This window comes from Sebastes umbrosus, chromosome 5 (genome assembly GCF_015220745.1).
Source record: "Sebastes umbrosus isolate fSebUmb1 chromosome 5, fSebUmb1.pri, whole genome shotgun sequence".
NCBI classification, from domain to species: Eukaryota; Metazoa; Chordata; class Actinopteri; order Perciformes; family Sebastidae; genus Sebastes; species Sebastes umbrosus.
The window spans coordinates 18,029,273-18,047,884 of NC_051273.1; the positions used below are offsets into that span (position 1 = coordinate 18,029,273).

An 18,612-nucleotide genomic window follows, 5' to 3' on the forward strand; every position below is an offset into this window, starting at 1 on the left:
TTTCAAGAAACGTAAAACATAAACAATACAAAACAATATCAGTAAACAAACATACACAAGACAAAGAGAAAAAAATATGAAAACAAAAATGCATTAAAAATTATAAACAAATCAACAAATACATAACATACATATATATATATAATTAAATAAATATAAATATAAATATATATATAATTAAGAAAAGGACACCATGCTTTTAAAATAGTTCTTGTTTTCCCTTAATAGAATAGGTAATTTTTTCTGAGGATATATATGCAGACAGTTGTTTTAGCCATTTACCAATACTTCTTTTGGTCTATTTACATTTTTACATGAAAGTGCTATCATCCGTTTTGCCTTTAACAGACAGATCTAGAAAGATTTGCTGTCTCTTCCTTATGTTATGTTCTTTTCGATAGCACCCCAAAAAGAAATCTTTGGGTTCCATAGTTGATTGTATTGATAAAATCTCCATATATTTTACCTCTCCCAAGAACTTTTTTTTAATCTTATAACATTCCCAAACGCAATGGAAAAATTATCCACATTTAAAACACAAATCTGGGATATTACTATGGAATGTATTTAGCTTCTCTGGAGTAATATATGTGCACCAATTATATTGTAAAACATCAAGACAGGTATTTGATTAAATTATTTTTTCAATAAAATAGTCAGAAATTAAGTTTAAACCCGAAGCAACAACACTGATGCTGAAGATCCACATTCGCAGGGAATTTAGAGTAAAAAGAAGGCAGCACTGACCTTGAGCGGGGCGCTGGGGCTCTGAATCTGGATGTGACATCTGCTGGGAGAGTACCAGCTACTGATAGACAGGTAGCTGGGCAGGTACTGGTCTCCTACCGTCTTGCCGTCAATGGACGTCACCTTAGTCTATGTCAAACAAAAAATGTAAAAAAAGTTTTGCTTAAATTTGTATTATTACCTCCTCACTTCATCAGCTGACACTAGAAACTACTGCTACTACAGCCACTGACCTCTAGCCAGACATACTGGGCTGCAGTAGGGATGGAGGGGATCTCAAAGGTGGCCTGGCCGTCCTTGGAGATCAGCTCGCTGGTGTAGACGTTGTCCTTCGGGGTCAGCTCCGCCTTGACACGCACCCTCACCCCATCAGCTGGGCTCCCATCTGGGTAGGTCACCTCAATCTACGGGGAAAGAGTTAACAAACAGTAGGTGGGAAAATACAAAAAGCAGACAACAGGGTCAATATTAACCAACCTTATTTATCTATAGTTACCAGCTGGTTATGTTTTCTTTAGTATAGTATACCAGAGGTGTGGACTCAAGTCACCTGACCTGGACTCAAGTCAGACTCAAGTCACAAATTTGATTACTTTAGATCCACTTTGTTTGAACCAATCCGACAGCATCCAATCAAGTTGCAGGAGAAAACCATGAAGAACTAACGATACATTACTGAGCGCCAGTTGGAAAAAATGCTACCAAAGAATTTTATTTGCGTACAAAAACTATGTGGTGGTCGACAAAGCGAATTGCAGAATGTAAAATGTGCGGGTCGAAAATTATAGACGGAGACACAAATGGCATTACATCCTGTGAAGAGCGCATTATGACTTGTTTAGGACCTGAAAATCAAAGTTTAGGACTTGGGACTTGTCAGTCTTGATTTGGGTCTTGACTCAGGACTTGAGTGCAAAGACTTGAGACTTGAGACTTACTTGTGACTTGCAAAACAATGACTTGGTCCCACCTCTGGTACATACAGTAGTTGTGTGTCTACGTCTGTCCCACTGTCTCACCTTCCCTTTGTAGGGCAGACCAGGCTTGAACTGTTTGCGTGTGTCCTTGGAGTACTTGATGTCGATGAGCTGCTTATGGACGGGCGTTGAATCGTCAAACGTGGTCTGCCTGCTCCCGTCTACGCTGCTCACTGACGCCCAGATGCTCACGGTGCCCCTGAAGTGATCGGCCACATCCAGCGGCATCATGTCTTTGACACACAGGCTGAAGTTCGCAGAGCCTTTGATCTGAGAACAGGAGAGGAAGTGACCCGGTGTTGTGAAGTGCCACGGTTCAGGTCGGCCATAATACGATAATAACAGTATTAACAAAATTCAGCCCTGACTAACAATTCAGACAATCAACAATCTAATTTCAATATGAGCCTTAAATTAGCTATTTAATTCATAAGCGGGAGCATTAACATGCAGCATATCAGCATAATAAATGAACTGACCTCCATGTTTTTAATAACAGGATGGCCCATCTCGTGACGGTAGTAGCCCACTCCATTCACTGTCATATTCACCGTCAACTTCCCCGTCACTGGTTTCCCAAACATGTACCTGCACAACATTGACATGTCAGACCTCTACATCTACAAGGCAGCCAAAGTCAGTGAATCAAGAAACAATTAAAAAAGCATGATGGATGTACTAAAGCAGAGCTACATGTACCACTATTGTATGGATGGTGATATATTCTATGTATTCATTTTAAGTGACTTACTTGGCCCTGACGGTGGCTTGCTCGCATGAGCTCAGATCACGGATGTAGTGTGGCGGATCGATCATCAACTCAAACTTGGGCATCACTGTGACAGAGGAGACACAATATTACTTTACTTACATATTCTACTTTTTTGTTGCATTATGTCTTGTACTCTTTATTAGTGGCTTTATGCATAAAGTAATGTTATTCTAAAACAACTTTCATTGCAGTAGAGTGTCTTCTTGTCTCTAAAGACATCTATCAGAATCAGGAGAAATTCATTCCTGCTTTTAAAGTTTAATTTGCTCCACAAAGAAAATAATAATGAATCACTGAACATGGACTATCAACATATCACTAATAGACATAATGACACAAGAAAGATCTACAGGACAATTTCCTCTACAAAGCACTCTTGATAAACAATGCTATTAACTGTTGTCCGGGACTCTCTTGTACGGGCGGGGTCTCACCATATTTCTGCACTTCAAAGGACTTGTTATAGGTGTGGCCCTGCACCTCCACAAAGATAAACCACTCTCCAAACACAGGCTGGTCAGACAGAGGGAAGCTCATGTTCACAACGCCTACAGGACAGAGAGAGATCTAGTTAACACCTTCAACGCCTGAATGCTTGACAGGGATTAACCACATATATATACCACCACATACATATCTCACTCTCTTTTTTAAATGTTTTAATACTGAATTAAAGCTGCAGTTGGTAACTATGAGCAAAATAAAAAGTTATTTTTATAAAACTATATCCTGACAAAAGTGCATGAGACAAAACATCATGCTCCTCTGTGTCCTCATGTGCTTCTAATGGCATTTGCAAGATTTCACCCAACCAATCAGAGCCGAGCAGTCTCTGGGTAATGCTTATTTCTCGCCTTTTTGCGAGTTTTTGCGAGCAGTGGTTGAAAGCTGCTGTAGAGACAGCTCGGCTCGGATTGGTTGTTTTCCTTATGGACGAGTTAAAATCTTGCAAATGCCACTAGGAGCACTAGGAGCACACAGGGGAACATGATTTTTTTTCCACAGATTACCCGTCTCATGCACTACTGTCAGGATTTTGTGACCATTTAATAAAAATAACTTTTTGTCATATTTTAAGTTACCACCTGCAGCTGGAAATGAGCAGCACATGAGAACCCAGAGAAACATTACAATGAAATGTTTATTTATCCGCTACATAATGACGGTGCTAAAACATTATAGAAGACGTGGCTCACCACAGCAGATAGATTTTAGACTTTTCCACTGGACCATCCTGGATCCTCTTGGATCCTGACAAATTAGAAGTTCAGAAAGCAGAGTTAAGATTACTCATTTCACATTTAAGTGTTGAATTACTGTATGTTAGTTAGGGCTGGGCAATATGACGATATATATCGTCAAAACAATATAAAAATGTATGACATATATATATTTTTCTATATTGCTATATAGACTAGGCCTGTATTTATTTCCTTTTTTCTCTATCATTTCACTTAAAACTGTTGTGTTCATCTTGCACTCATGTTCTTAAAATGAGAAAATTACTTTTAATTTTTTCAAGTATATAATTCACTCCGGCGTATACAAAAACAGGCTTTATCATTTCATATACTAGACTATTTATTTATTGAATTACCAGAAAACATGCTATATTGTGATATATATCGTTATTAAGATATGAAATGACCTAAATCGGGATAGAAGAATTTGGCCATATTGCCCAGCCCTGATGTTAGTCATTCATTTGCATATTGTCATTACACAGTGGCACTAAGTCAGGTCTAACAGTCCTTGAACTGAACTTGACCCCGAGCCCTGGCTCCCCTCTCAGACCACACTGTCAAAATACTTTTCCTCGGGTGATACAGTACATACAAAAAAACATCTACGTGCTTGTAGTCATGCTTGGGCTTCCCTGAGCTTCTTATGAATCAGCAGCTTGTTATTTGCTCTACAAAAAAACCTCTGAAAAGAGAGACAATAAATGAGTAAATGCCAGTAAGTGCGAGAGAGGGAGACACAGTGTGTGTGTGTGTGTGGGGTTTGTGGGGGGACTGATAAAGACAAAACCAAGAGCCGAGAAGAGAAGAGGTTCCTTTCATGTTGTTTATCCTCGTACTGTTCCAAAGAGCACCCTGTTATCTAGGTGAGCTGCCCTGACTCCTGCTCTGTAATCTGTGAACAGGCTGGGAACCAAAATTGCCACTGTCCCCTGGGTGGTCCCGCCAGCTTCCACTCACCAAAACATACGCCTCAATCTGCAAAGAATTGAAAAAAAAGAGAAAGACAAGAACAAGACGTTATGAATTAGATACAAAGTTTAAAGCCCAGAGAGGATCCTGAGCCTCTTCCCAAACGCTTCTCCTCGCTCATTCCTTATCCAACAATCATCCATCTGTGAAAGTGAGCATTGCCCCGTACCAGCAGCAGAGCTTTATAGCTGCAAACATCAATAAACCGTCTGTCTGCACAGTTGCACAGTATATTTGGAGCCATTGCTAACATTCCAAGAGAAATGACTCGAGCTTGGCTCCTGTAAATAGGGAACTGTACATTTCTCTGCACTCACGGCAGACCAGGTTTCTCCTCTTGACTCCAGCAATTAGAGATGGAAAAGTGCTAAATATTAAGTTCTTCTATTTCCTGAAGTGATATGGTAAAAAGGCAGTACTCAGATCTTTTATTTATGTAAAAGTAATTATACTACAGTATAAAAATACTCGTCATTCAAAACCTTACTTAAGTAAAAGTACAAACGTATTAGCATCAAAATATACTTACAGTACAAAAAGTAAAAGTACTCATTATGCAGAATGGCCTCTATCAATATAATATATATCATATTACTGAATAATAATTATTGATGCATTTATGTGTACATTAAATTAATGTTGCAGCTGGTAAAGCTGGGTCTTATTTTTTACCATATATCCTGCCGGGAAGCTTGGGAATTTCCACCGGGGATCAATAAAGTTTTATATTAACTTGTAATTAATAATACATCATAATTTATTTGTTGATTACATTTTGTATTATTATCTGAATCTGCAAAGTAACTAAAGATTTCAAACAAATGTAGTGGAGTAAAAAGTACAACTTTAGTAGAGTAGAAGTATAAAGTAGCAGAAAATGGAAATACTCAAGTAAAGTACAAGCGCCTTAGAATTGTACTTAAGTACAGTACTTGAGTAAATGTACTTTACACCACTGTAAAAAGGTGAATTTATCAATTGTATGATGTAAACACAATTTTTTTCTCTGAATTTGTATTTTTTGCAAAACAGAGTTTACCACAAATACTGTTTATTCTGATTTAAGATTATTACTCAGTTCTTTATGGTTTGTTTGCTTGGTTGCCATGAGTGGTGTGTAATGTTTGCAATGTTTTTAGGTGCAAACTTTATTCCCTTTGACGTGATATAAGTTTTAAATTACCTTGTCATTTACTGGCCTCAGGTCGGGGGTGACTGTGTAGACATTGATGAACACTGAAGGCAGAAAATGAAATACAATACTGTAAAATACAGCAAGTTTGCATCCTTTTAACATGTAAAACTTCTTTAAATAGTATTTCTGTACTGATCGATGAATCTGTGGCCCATCACGGACTAAATTCTAAAATCTTGTTGCTTGACTGAACTGATTAAAATGACCGTCTGAATGAGTACCTATTATGCTCATTTTCAGGTGCATACTTGTATTTCGGGTTTCTACTAGAACATGTTTACGTGCTTTAATGTTTAAAAAAATGCATTATTTTTCTCATACCGGCTGTGCTGCAGCACGTCTTTTCTCCCTCTGTGTGAAACGCTCTGTTTGAGCTCCTGCATTATTATGCAAATGTCTCACTTGGTGACATCACCAAGTTACAGAAGAAAAGGCGGGACTTCAAGCAAGGTGTTTCAGGCAGTTCAGGAGCAGTGTTTCTGTAGGGGAGAGTAACTCCCTTTGGCCTGGACTTTGGGCTTTATAACTTTGCAGACCTTTTACATGCACAAAAAACTATATAACACACTAAAGGGAAGGGGAAAAAGCACAAAAGCATAATAGGTCCTCTTTAATGTGATGGATTAAAATGCTCAATAAGAATACACCATACTACCTATCACGATCATCAGCTTTGTTCTTCATCTTTTGACTGATTTTCATTAACCGAGTTTGATTCGATGACAAAACCCTAAAAAATGAGCCTCAACTCTCTGCATTTCTGTGCAGTGATTAACTGATTAACTACCAGGTGCACTATGAGGGAACCTTTATGTGTGGGTTTGTAGACAGGCTTGTCCGTCTGGATGAAGACCGCCGTGCCCTTGCTCTCCACTGTGACGGTGGTGTAGTTGTGGAAAATGTAGCCTCCCTCTGTGAGGTGACGGTTCCCCCACACCTTCAGATGAGCCTGACCTCGTAGCCCGGAGGGAACCTGGTGGCATAAACGCATACAAAAGAGGATTTAAAAGTAAATTAGGTCAATGGGGGAAGGATTGAAATGTTTACTTGAGGCTGCTCACCTTGATTCAACATTTCTAATACATTTTTGTAGAACAAAAGCTACAGCACAACAACAGAACTACATCTAAACACCAGAGGAAGATGCCAAGCTATAACGCAGCACACTACACATGACTGTATTTCACGAGAATGAGGGTGGAGGTTACAGGGAGGGGAGAGAGAAAGAGAGACAGAGGGGAAGAATCGAGTTGTGTACACTAGATTGATCTATTCCAGCCTTCGGGGGCGGCGGACCATACATGCACGTCAACAGCTGTTGCATATTATATTGAGGCTGTTACCTTATTCCCAATGAATGAGCAGAGACAGATGTTGCATTACAAATAATGTTAGTGTTGATTTGCATGTTGCCTGAGGAATGTGCACACAGCGGACAAGGGGCTCTCACTACTGTGCAGCTGTCACCGCTAAACAGCGCCGTGCATGCAGATTACTGTGTGGACCCTGCTAAAGGAAACGAAAGAGAACGAAGTTGAACACTCACCTTTAGTTTGATGGTGCCTTTGTCTAGAATAGAAACAATGAGATACATTTTAAAGTGGGATATTTTTAGAGCATTTTCATACACTTGTATCTCTGTGTAAACATCTGCATAACACTATTAATATCCAGTAGTTGTGAGAGCTGCTAGGCTGGAAATCCAGCTGCAGCCTATCTCTATGCCACCGTGAGGTAGAGCAAGCACCATCTATTAATGGTGCTGTCAAACAAATCACACACTGTATACACTGAGTGGATGGTGGGATGGGCTGAGCTGATGCCTCCTATCAAAGATAATGCCTGTGAAAACCATAGCTGGTCAGGAGTACACGGTGAAGGGCAAAGGTCAATCAGCGTTCTTAAATCTATGTTTTTGCTAGCATGTCTGAATAAATCACACAAAGGAGGTGGGTGTCTTGTAGCTCGACTTGTTAGTGCAAGTTCTCTCTCTCTAAAAGTGATGCCAGTGTAACTTTAGCTTCGTTCTCACCGAGCAGTGAGCCGTGGCTGTGGGCGACCGTCTGTCCTTTCACCGTCAGCTGCACCTGGACTTTTGTCTCTGCCTTGGCGTTGAAGATGGTTACGCTCACGCTCTCCTCCACGCCGGCTCGAAAGACCGAGGGCGCAGCGACCAAATAGCCCCTGTGAGAAAAAGCAAGGTGGAGAAAGGGGGATAAAGAGGAAGGAAAGCAAGGGGATGGATGTAGGTGAGATGGAAGGAGAGCAGAGGACATGAGAGTACACAGGGGAGGAGATAAAGTAGAGATCAGAGATCAAACAGACATGAGGAGGACACACATGCTTCACATGAACTGTTATGAACGGCATCACTGCTCCACTTTTAGGTGCATTCAGACACTGATACCACCTACCATTCCTGATTTTAAGAGAATGCAATTATAGCGTTATCTTGCAGGAAATCACACAGGTGAACTAAGCATAAATTCACATTTGTGTCTCGCCGTTTCTCCCTGATACACGCAACAAAACACACATACAAATAGGGACATTCCACATGGATTTTGCGCGGCGAGATCAGGTTTAATTGCAACGGTTACCAGGGGACACGGTACCTGTCGGCCAATGAGCTCTCGGCTCTAGTGTTCTCGTTGGGTGGTCTGGCACCTCTGCCAGAACCTTGGCGTCTGTTTTGAAAAAAATAACGACTGAGATTCCACACAGTTGCTCTGACATTTAATTGAGGGAAGGAGCCTGTCACTGAGGTCACAGAGCAAAGGTCATTCTTTGATGCTTATCAACAAGTCCGGGGGAAAAAAAAGCCCAATTTAAGTTTTATTTGGATGAAAGAATATGCCATCTGGTGCTGGGGGGATCTCAAGACAGAACAATGGGTGCTCTTGCAAGCGTGGTCCAGTTAAGGGTTATGTTAGGGGCGTGTGATGTGTTGTGTTTGAGTATCAAAAAGTTATTTGAGAAAAGAAGACCCAAATAAAGCATGCCACCCACATGTGGCAGATTATCTGAAACAATACAAGCCTGAATATGTTTCAGTCCTGACCAAGTCACTCCAACTCTCATTTTTAAGGCAAATAGACCTTCTCACCCCCTGAAAACTTAACTGAAGATCACACAAATTAGGAGTGAGCAAAGCCTCAAGCGCAAACCCCAATTGCATGCCTGAGAGAAGGATCAGGTGGTTGGCATTACAGCACTACAGCAGTACAGCCGGAGGCATCTGCAGTTCCCGAGAGAGAAAGTCATGAGAAAATCCCCCTGGAAAATAAGGCTTCGGGAGAAGGGAGATAATACGAGGAAATTGACTCTGCGCGTTTGATCTACAGTGAGTTTAACCAGCTCTCGGATGAGCCCGGATCAGGTGGTGGAGAGACCAACGCTTATTTCAGTCACATGGCTTGATGTACTCAAGTTCTCATTGTTTTTTTGCCCAACTTTCGCCCTCAGCTGAGAGCTGGTCGGTGCCTGAGAAGGATTTGTATTCTCTTTTGGTTCTTTTTTAGTTCAGTCACATGGTTTTATGTTCTTAGCCTTTTGCCCAAATTTCACCCTCAGCTGAGCTGTTTAATACTTGACAAAGACTTAAGTTCTCATTTGCAAATCAAGCCTGCATTTGTCAGCAATTTATGTTAATTCCCATACATACATACAGCTGCACTCAATCTCTCCCCACTGGACTACCTGGAGGAAATGTTTACAACTCTTTAACTCTCAAGGTCAGCTGACTGCAGCCTGACTGATGGCATCAATGAGACAAAAGTCAAGTTTTACCTCTGGGTCTGGGAGGGATAAACAGAATAAAATAAGATACTGTGAAACCATGAATTTAAATAGGAATATATATTTGTCATATATTCCAGTCATCACAACAACATCAGCAGAACAGGCTACCATCTCGAGATTGAGTGAAAGTGAATGAAAAACTCTGAAAAGAACATGAATGGCAAAGTGCTGTGATAGTACAATGTCATCATCAGTTATGACATGAAATCCTCACATAATCACAAACAATATCACAGATTATGATGCAGGAAAATACTACAATTTAAAGATCCAAGATGTTTCCTGCACACATTTGAATTAAAATGCTATGACCACACACACTTTTTTTTCTCTCCATTTTATATAAACCCTTTGAGGCTAAATTTAAAGTGTTAGTTCCCCATTGAGAGCATAAAGCACTTCAAAGACAACACATGCAACACAGGCTACTTACTGTCTTTCTTGTGCATAACTTCGGCTCACGTTGCAGATGAACAAAGTCCATGAAAGACTAAAAGCTGTCAGAGACAACCGCAACATGTTGGCCTGAGTAAACCGAGATTTGCTGGATATATCTACTGCTGCTGCTCTCCTCTCTCTGAAGGACTTTGGGATCTTCCAACTCTATAATAAGAAGTTAAATGAAAATGTTTGAGCTCTCTCTCTCTCTCTCTCTCTCTCTCTCTCTCTCTCTCCCCCTCTCTCTCCCAGTCTTATCTATCCATTGAGCTTGGTGGGCATGGTAGTAGGTGTGCAGAGCTTCGGTCTGGAACCAAAGATCAACTTTTTTGTAATCATCCCACTTCCAAATCCAGTCTCCAAGCGTGTTTTCTTTCTTCCTTTTAGAGCCCCGAGCACACGGCCAGTCCTCTCCCGTGCGCCTTCACCCGCCCCGGTTCCGTTCTCTCATATTTCAGCATTACAAATTGGAAGCGTCCTCCCACTTCAGCGAGCACAAATGTCACTGTAAAGAAATGTTTGACATGTAAAAAAAAAAAGATCCGTGCTTTTCCCCTTGGATAGTTTCTTTCCTCTTTCAAGTGGATCTTTCTTTTTTCTTTTTTCTTTTTTTTTCTCGTCAGTCTGCGCTTCATTCACTTCAATAGCTGCTCTCTCTCAGTAGTGAGCTGAGCTGCTGCAGCAGGACTGACTGACTAACCCCAGTGTATGTAAAGGAGTCTGCTGCCTGCTGCTTCTGCTTCTGCTTCTTCTTCTTCTTCTTCTTCTTCTTCCATAAATTACCTGCACATTTCACATATTTCTGCTCCTCCAGCTGACATCTCAGAAGAGTTTGCCAGCTACAACTAGGTCCTTCCTTCTGCGCTGGATAAACATCACAAGACTGACAAACTGGTAAACAGTTGTTAAAAAAACAAACACTTGAAGGATTACCAACATTTTAGTCACTTTCTTTAATACATGTTGGAGTAAGTTGATGCCCTCTACAGATATCTGCTGCCCTCAAGTGGTCAATGAGCTTAGATGCAGTTAAAGAGGACCTATTGTGCTTATTTTCAGGTGCACTAAATATATACATACATTTGCATAAAGCAAGCATATTTGCCCACTCCCATGTTGATAAGAGTATTAAATACTCGACAAATCTCTTTTTAAAGTACATTTTGAACAGATAAAAAAATATGTGATTAATTTGCGATTAATCGCGGTTAATTATGGACAATCATGCGATTTATCACGATTAAATATTTTAATCGATTGACAGCCCTTCTAGTTGAAAGTCAAAAAAATAGTATAGTATATACATATATTTACATATATACATATACATACATATATATATATATACATACATACATATACATATGTATATATATATGTATATATACATATATACATATATATATACATATATATATGTATATATACATATATATACATATAATACATATATATACATATATACGTATATATGTATGTGTATATATATGTATATATATGTATATATACATATATATACATATATATACATATAATATGTATATATATACATATATATACATATAATACATATATATATATGTATCTGTATATATATGTATGTATATGTATATATGTATATATATACATATGTATATGTATGTATGTATATACATATATTTACATATATACATATACATATATATATATATACATATATACATACATATACATATGTATGTATATATGTATATATATGTATATATACATATATACATATATATACACATATATATGTATATATACATATATATACATATAATACATATATATACATATATATGTATGTGTATATATATGTATATGTATATATACATATATACATATGTATATGTATGTATGTATATGTATATATGTAAATATATGTATATACTATACTATTTTTTTGACTTTCAACTAGAAGGGCTGTCAATCGATTAAAATATTTAATCGTGATAAATCGCATGATTGTCCATAATTAACCGCGATTAATCACAAATTAATCACATTTTTTTATCTGTTCAAAATGTACTTTAAAAAGAGATTTGTCAAGTATTTAATACTCTTATCCACATGGGAGTGGGCAAATATGCTTGCTCTATGCAAATGTATGTATATATTTATTATTGGAGATTAATTAACAACAGAAAAACAATGACAAATATTTTCCAGAAACCCTCACATGTACTGCAATTAGCATAAAAATATGCTCAAATCATAACATGGCAAACTGCAGCCCAACAGGCAACAACAGCTGTCAGTGTGTCAGTGTGCTGACTTGACTATGACTTGCCCCAAACTGCATGTGATTATCATAAAGTGGGCATGTCTGTAAAGGCGAGACTACCATAGAACCCATTTTCATTCACATACCTTGAGGTTTTTCCTCTCCAAAATTTAGTGCAAGTTTGGAGCGTTATTTATCTTCTTTTGCGACAAGCTAGTATGACATGGCTGGTACCAATGTACAATTCCTTAGGTTTTCTACTTTCATATGATACCAGCATCTTCACTCTAGTTCACTTTAAAATTGAGAGAATACAACCTGCTACAACCTAATAATTGCAAATTGCAGTAATGTGTTAAAGAAATTAGTGGTGTTAAAACAAATTTGCATTAACGTGTTATCGCATTATGTATGTAACGCAAATGTATTACTTTGTGACATCACCATGTCACAGAAGAAAAGGCAGGACTTCAAGCGAGGCGTTTCAGGCAGTTCAGGAGCAGTGTTTCTGTGGGGGACAGTAACTCCCATTGGCGTGGACTTTGGGCTTTATAACTTTGCAGACCTTTTACATGCACACAAATCTATACAACACACTTAAGGAAAGGGAAAAAGCTCCATAGGTCCGTCCTTCAATAGGTCCTCTTTAAGTCTCTCAGAGTTCAAATTAAGGACCAAGGCATTTTTCTTTTATGTAACAAAATATTTATTTAAATGATTCTGAGGTACGGCATTGATGAGAATAAATGTTGCACAGTAGATTTTCCAGCAGGTTTTCTAAAATTCGCATTAATACAATATGGCATTAACATAACATTTAAAGCTGAAGTCAGTAACTTTGAGCAAATGAGAAGAGTTATTTTTTATAAAACTCAAGTAAGTACAAAACAAAGTCACTATATCCTGACAGTAGTGCACAAGACAGATAATCTGTGAAGATAAAACATGTTCCTCTGCCTCCCCCTAGTGCTCCTAATGGCATCTGCAAGATTTCACAGCATCGAAGGAAAACAACCAATCAGAGCTGTCTCGAAACAACGGAACTCAGATCAAACTGTCAAACTAGGCAGCGCTGATCAAATATGAATCAAGATTCTGTTACTGTAATGCCCATTTCTCTTCTCAAATGTTTTCAGAAACATCTTGTAGTGAACTGTTTAGCTGTAAAATGAGAAAGTTTGCTATGGCCGGTGGGTGGTGCTCGGTATTGGCTCAACTTTCTCACGTTACAGTTAAACAAGTTACCGACTGCAGCTTTAAAGAGTAACAACATAACACAGTACAGTGACAATATAAAAGTAATTCACATCTTAAAGTAAATCAGGAACCATGAAGTGTATGATCAGGATGAAAAAGCACCTCCAGAACCAAGAGGGTACTTTTCTCTGAGTTCAGCCTCTCTCAGTGGAAGCATGGCACAGCATTAGCTCAACAAAAGCCCTGACCCTGATGTTGAACATGTGTCCTGGAAAGAAGCCCCAAGGCTCAAATCTGTAACAAGAGTATAAAGATGAAACAACTGCTGAAGTGTCCTTAAGACTAGACTTAAATCCCTGCCAGTGGCACTGACCTCCCTGTGGAGGGACAAGAGCAAACAGATTTTTCTATGGATACCAATCAAGCATCACGTTACTACCGATGAACTCCTTTGGAGTAGCATGTTCCTTCAATAGGGGAAGCTGCAGTTTCAGTAATTGCTTGTTTATTACACATTATTTTACCATATTAATGAAGTTTAAATATTCATAATAATTAAACATTGACGACTGCCTGTTTACCCCACAATACACGTTATCACCCAGTCAAATGTCATGTTATTTCTATTCGGTTTTCTAACTTTGCATCTCTCTCTCCCTCTCGGGAGTTGTTGATATCTTTAGCGGTTCGGTTATTCCGCTGTACAAACAGGAGGGCAGTTTGCGAAGGGTTAAAATACGCAACAAACGTAACGGTACTTATTTTAACCCAAACCATGATCTTTTCCTTCCTAAAGCTAACAAAGTAGTTTTACTGCCTAAACCTAAACGGTTTCCATGGTGGCGGCACATCATTTAACACAATTACGTGCCACCACCACCACCATGTAATGCGGTGATAAGAGGTCGTGGTCATTTCATGTAGGGCTATTTCTTTGAGATCACGTTGCAGCGGACAGAAAATCGTATTTAGGTGGAATAAAACTGGGGTTATAGAAATGCGATCGTGAAACTGCAGCCTCCTTTATTGCAGGAACATAATATTAAGCTGCCTTTTATTTGTCTCAAGCGCAACCGTGAATGATGCTCCCAACACTGAGGTCCTTCTGTTTCTCTGCCACTATGCTGTGATACAGTTTGCAGTGCAGTTTCCCTTGTTCAGGCTCAGTGAAAGCAGTCTTAGAGAAAACCAACTGCTTGTCCTTGTTAACCTGCACTCCATACGCCTGACAGAGTCGGGCCGCGAGTGACGTGTCTAAGGACAAGAGCCGAGCCAGTTTGTCAAGAGGAAAGCGACAGTTGCGGCTGCTGTATCCGTGGCTGTATATTAGCAGCAGATCTCTACGACATGTCACCAGGTGACGGTGCAGAGCACAGCTCTGGAGGAAGTTCAACCTCTGAGCCAATCGGAGCAAACGTACGGGGTTTCGCTCCAGAAACGCTCGGTTGATGGAAAGAGCGAGTGCGATGGCAGGAGCGCTGCGGAGCCACTCGGGGAGCTCCATGATGTGCTGTGTGGCGCGAGCTGAACCTGGGGGAGATGAGGAAAAAAGGAGGAACAGATAAAATTCAGACTCCAGTACATCTGCCTTTGAGTATGAGGTTAACAAAATCTATTATTTCTGTGTGAAAACCACTGACTCATAGTAAACAATCAAACACAGTGACCAACCCAAGTTGTACAGGAGACCAAGAGCTTGGATCTCTTCCTGGTTGGGATGCGGTCCTGTTCCCGTTGCGTAGCAATCCAACAGCCAGCTCAGATTCTCCTGTAGGTGTGTGTCGTTAATGCGTGGGTCGTAGAGACGCAGGGGCTCGCCACAAAGCCGATAAGAGGCGTAGATGAGGAAACGCACTGTCCGCTCTAAAATGGCAACACATTTCAAACCAGCCACCCTCTGGATGATCATGTCCTGTTTCACGTCACGCAGCCGATCAAAGACAAAGCTGTACACCTGGGGGACAAGTTACATTTATGTTAATATGTTGTGAAACCTCCATCCCATGTCCGATGGATCAGGGATATAACGTTTCATCTTAAGTTGGAGAAGAAAAGGGAGGAGGAGCGTGATTTACAATGTAAAATTATTCAATATGTGATTTGTACGCATGTTAAACCTGGAAATGTTAACAAATTAGTTGAGCACAAAGGAGGTCTGCACACTGTTAGGCTCCAAATGGTATTTTTCTCTTTCTCTTCTAAAGCAACATTTCGATCTGTAAAGATCTTCCTCAGGCAAATGTGAAAGAGAAAACAGGCATTTCTTGTAGAGGCAGTAATCAACTTAAATCATTATCACCTGCTGGTCAGTAAACAGCAGGGAAAAAAATACCACAAGGTGGAAATCACAGTACTCCAAAAACATAGAAACACCAGGAAATCCAGAACAAAAAATGTAGAATGCAATGTTAAATATGACAGAACCTGAAAAACACACGGTGGTCATTTAATAAGAAGATAGTAAAAAACGTACAAGTGTCTAGTTATTTTGATCACCACCGTGTGGTATTTTTTCCCTGCTGTTTGCTGACCAGCAGGTGATAATGATTTAAGTTGATTACTGCCTCTACAAGAAATGTCGGTTTTCTCTTTCACATTTGCCTGAGGAAGATCTTTCCAGATCGAAACATTGCCTTACCAGAGAAAGAGAAATACACCAATTGGAGCCTAACAGTGTGCAGACCTCCTTTGTGCTTTACGGCTTTGTGTCTTATATCTGAGTATTTTTGCCTGGATGTGCACACACTTGGTCCCTCTTCCTAGTAACAAATTAGCCTTATCAGAATCTAATTTACCAGCCTAGATCCTTAAAGCCTCTGAACACCCAGACAAGTGTTTTCAAGTAATCTGGTTACTTAGATCTCTTCTCAGGACTGTGTAAAGACTAATTGAGGGACATCTTCCTTAGCTTTGTTGAACCTGTTAGGGCTTTATTTACTGTCTGTGTGTTACAGTAAAGTAAAACTGATGTTTCAACTGTAATCAAGGGTGTGTAGATGATGCCAAAAGTACAATTGAAGAATTCCATTAATATACAAGTTAGTTTTTCTTGATTTAACTCTTATTATTAACAGTAACAACTGGGGTTGGCTGGGGAAACGCTACTCGCCTCAGTCCAAGGATGCAGGTGAGGGGAGGCAGCGATGTCATCAATAAGGTAAAACACAGTTTTCAGCAACACAGCAGGTGGACGGAGGTCAGTGGGGTTTGTTGAGTCTTTCCCAGCTGCTGGTCTGGAATACTCTTTGACAGCACGCGAGGGGTCTCCCCTGGGCCGCCGATCTCTTTCTGTGCCCGCTAACATCTCGAAACGGTGAAGGCGGTTCTGCAGCTCGCGGTCCCGCAGCTCACGAGCAGGACACATGGTCTGGCAGGTCCCCCTGGGCACGGTATTTTCCCCATGCTGCTCACGTCTCTCATCCTCCTCCACCACCACCTCTCTCGTCTGTGCTATGCTTTGGCCTCGCCATTGCTCTTCTTTCTTCTGTCTCCATTCTCCTCCCGCTGGTGCATCCCTCCTCTGAGAGTGAGAGCTGCTTGAGGGGAAACAGGGTGGATGTAAGCTAAAAAATGTAGTTTAATAGGAATCAGATACAATAAGCACACACAAGAACTGCTTCTCGTTTTGTGTGGTGGCCCTCATCTACACCTGACAACCTGAACCCACCAACACAAAACAGGTATGTTAACTCAGTTCTGCTGACTGGGAATATACACATTTTCTGTAGTTATAGATTTCTTTGTGTAACACAGAATACATTTAAAAGAGTTTATCTTACAGTGTGCTAACTTACTTCCTATTATTTACTCTGTAAAGGTATGTCATTGATACACACGTCAAGAGACATCAAGAGATCCACATTCAGCTTATGCATGCATGTACCACTACCTATCAATCTTTGCAGTCTTTGAGTTAAGTTAGCCAGCTGCATTTTGCTCTTCCAACCTTAACGTTAAATTAAAGTAGTCCATATCCTTCTTTCATAAAAACTTAATCTAAAAGAGCAAACTGTTTAATTTTCCTCTTCTTCTAACAGAGGACACAACAGCAACACTTTACCAGTTAGTAGCTGGTAACCACTTTAACATGCTGGTAACTGTAAGTTAGTACTGGTCACTATTCAATTCAATTCAAACAACTTTATTAATCCCTTTAGGGGCAATTAGTTTGGAGCAGCTAGTACATACAAAACAGTGACACACAACAACAACAACAACAACATATGTAAGCTAAAGAAAATATATAAAACAGGACCCAAAACGATTACTGATGTAAATCAGACTAACTAATAAATAAACAGACTGAACAAGAACCACAGAAGGATCAGTCTAATAAAGGATAAAAGGATCTGGGATGGCTACAGGCTGATTTCTGATGTTAATGTAGGTCATTAGCTAGCCACAAGTTAGCTAGATAGCCACGTTACCAACGACAGATAACGCGCGAATGGCGTTTCAACTAAGCTACACGAAGCTAGCTGTCAACATACATTAAGAAAACTTAGCTTTATATGTAATTTTCTACGAAATGCTTAATGTTTCTGTGAAATAAAACCCCATGTACTCACATGCGACGAGGCGCTCTCCTGCGGTTCATTGGTTCTGGACGAGACTGGACCTGACGTCACTTTCCAGAATCAGCCAATAGAAATGCTTCATTGTTGTTTTGACGTAACGTCACATCCGGAAAATAGACGGTCGTCTCTAGAAGGTAGCCCGCAGATTGAGCAATCTGATCCGAGAACTGCTAAAGAAACTCTCGCGAGACTCACTTGACCGATCCTAACCATAACTATTTGAGATATCGCGAGAGTTTCCCCAAATTGCGGGTTCCCTTCTAGACACTACCGAAACGCGATAGTTTATATACTGTTTAAGGCAGGTGAATCTTTGAATTAAATTAAATATACCGTAGTATTGTTTCATCATTTTCAAACATTTGTGAAACAAACCTCCGTTTGTGCCTCTCGTGTTAAATTTAATGTGAAACATAAGAGGCACAAACTGGGGATAGATAGAAGAAAACA

General features: G+C 39.8%; 2 protein-coding genes across 2 annotated transcripts in view; both read right to left on the bottom strand.

Moving 5' to 3' along the window:
- cpamd8 (C3 and PZP like alpha-2-macroglobulin domain containing 8) overlaps positions 1-10,977 on the bottom strand; it is a 54,331-nt gene extending 43,354 nt beyond the window's left edge. Inside the window, exons 1-13 of the mRNA XM_037769777.1 lie at positions 10,139-10,977; positions 7,937-8,088; positions 7,451-7,473; positions 6,712-6,877; positions 5,893-5,945; positions 4,698-4,715; positions 3,693-3,747; positions 2,931-3,044; positions 2,476-2,560; positions 2,204-2,312; positions 1,767-1,994; positions 981-1,151; positions 748-876 (exon numbers count right to left, since the gene is read on the bottom strand). Coding sequence (XP_037625705.1) covers positions 748-876; positions 981-1,151; positions 1,767-1,994; positions 2,204-2,312; positions 2,476-2,560; positions 2,931-3,044; positions 3,693-3,747; positions 4,698-4,715; positions 5,893-5,945; positions 6,712-6,877; positions 7,451-7,473; positions 7,937-8,088; positions 10,139-10,224 — 1,389 coding nt within the window. The 5' untranslated portion in view covers positions 10,225-10,977. The remainder of the gene's footprint in view (positions 1-747; positions 877-980; positions 1,152-1,766; positions 1,995-2,203; positions 2,313-2,475; positions 2,561-2,930; positions 3,045-3,692; positions 3,748-4,697; positions 4,716-5,892; positions 5,946-6,711; positions 6,878-7,450; positions 7,474-7,936; positions 8,089-10,138) is intronic.
- Positions 10,978-13,444: 2,467 nt separating this feature from the next.
- On the bottom strand, positions 13,445-18,309 carry sac3d1 (SAC3 domain containing 1). Its single transcript, XM_037769778.1, has 4 exons — positions 18,154-18,309; positions 16,695-17,118; positions 15,257-15,539; positions 13,445-15,115 (listed from the first exon to the last, which is right to left on the bottom strand). Exons 1-4 carry the CDS (start codon positions 18,180-18,182, stop codon positions 14,649-14,651), a joined length of 1,203 nt encoding a protein of 400 aa, XP_037625706.1. The 5' UTR covers positions 18,183-18,309; the 3' UTR covers positions 13,445-14,648.
- Positions 18,310-18,612: the final 303 nt, after the last annotated feature.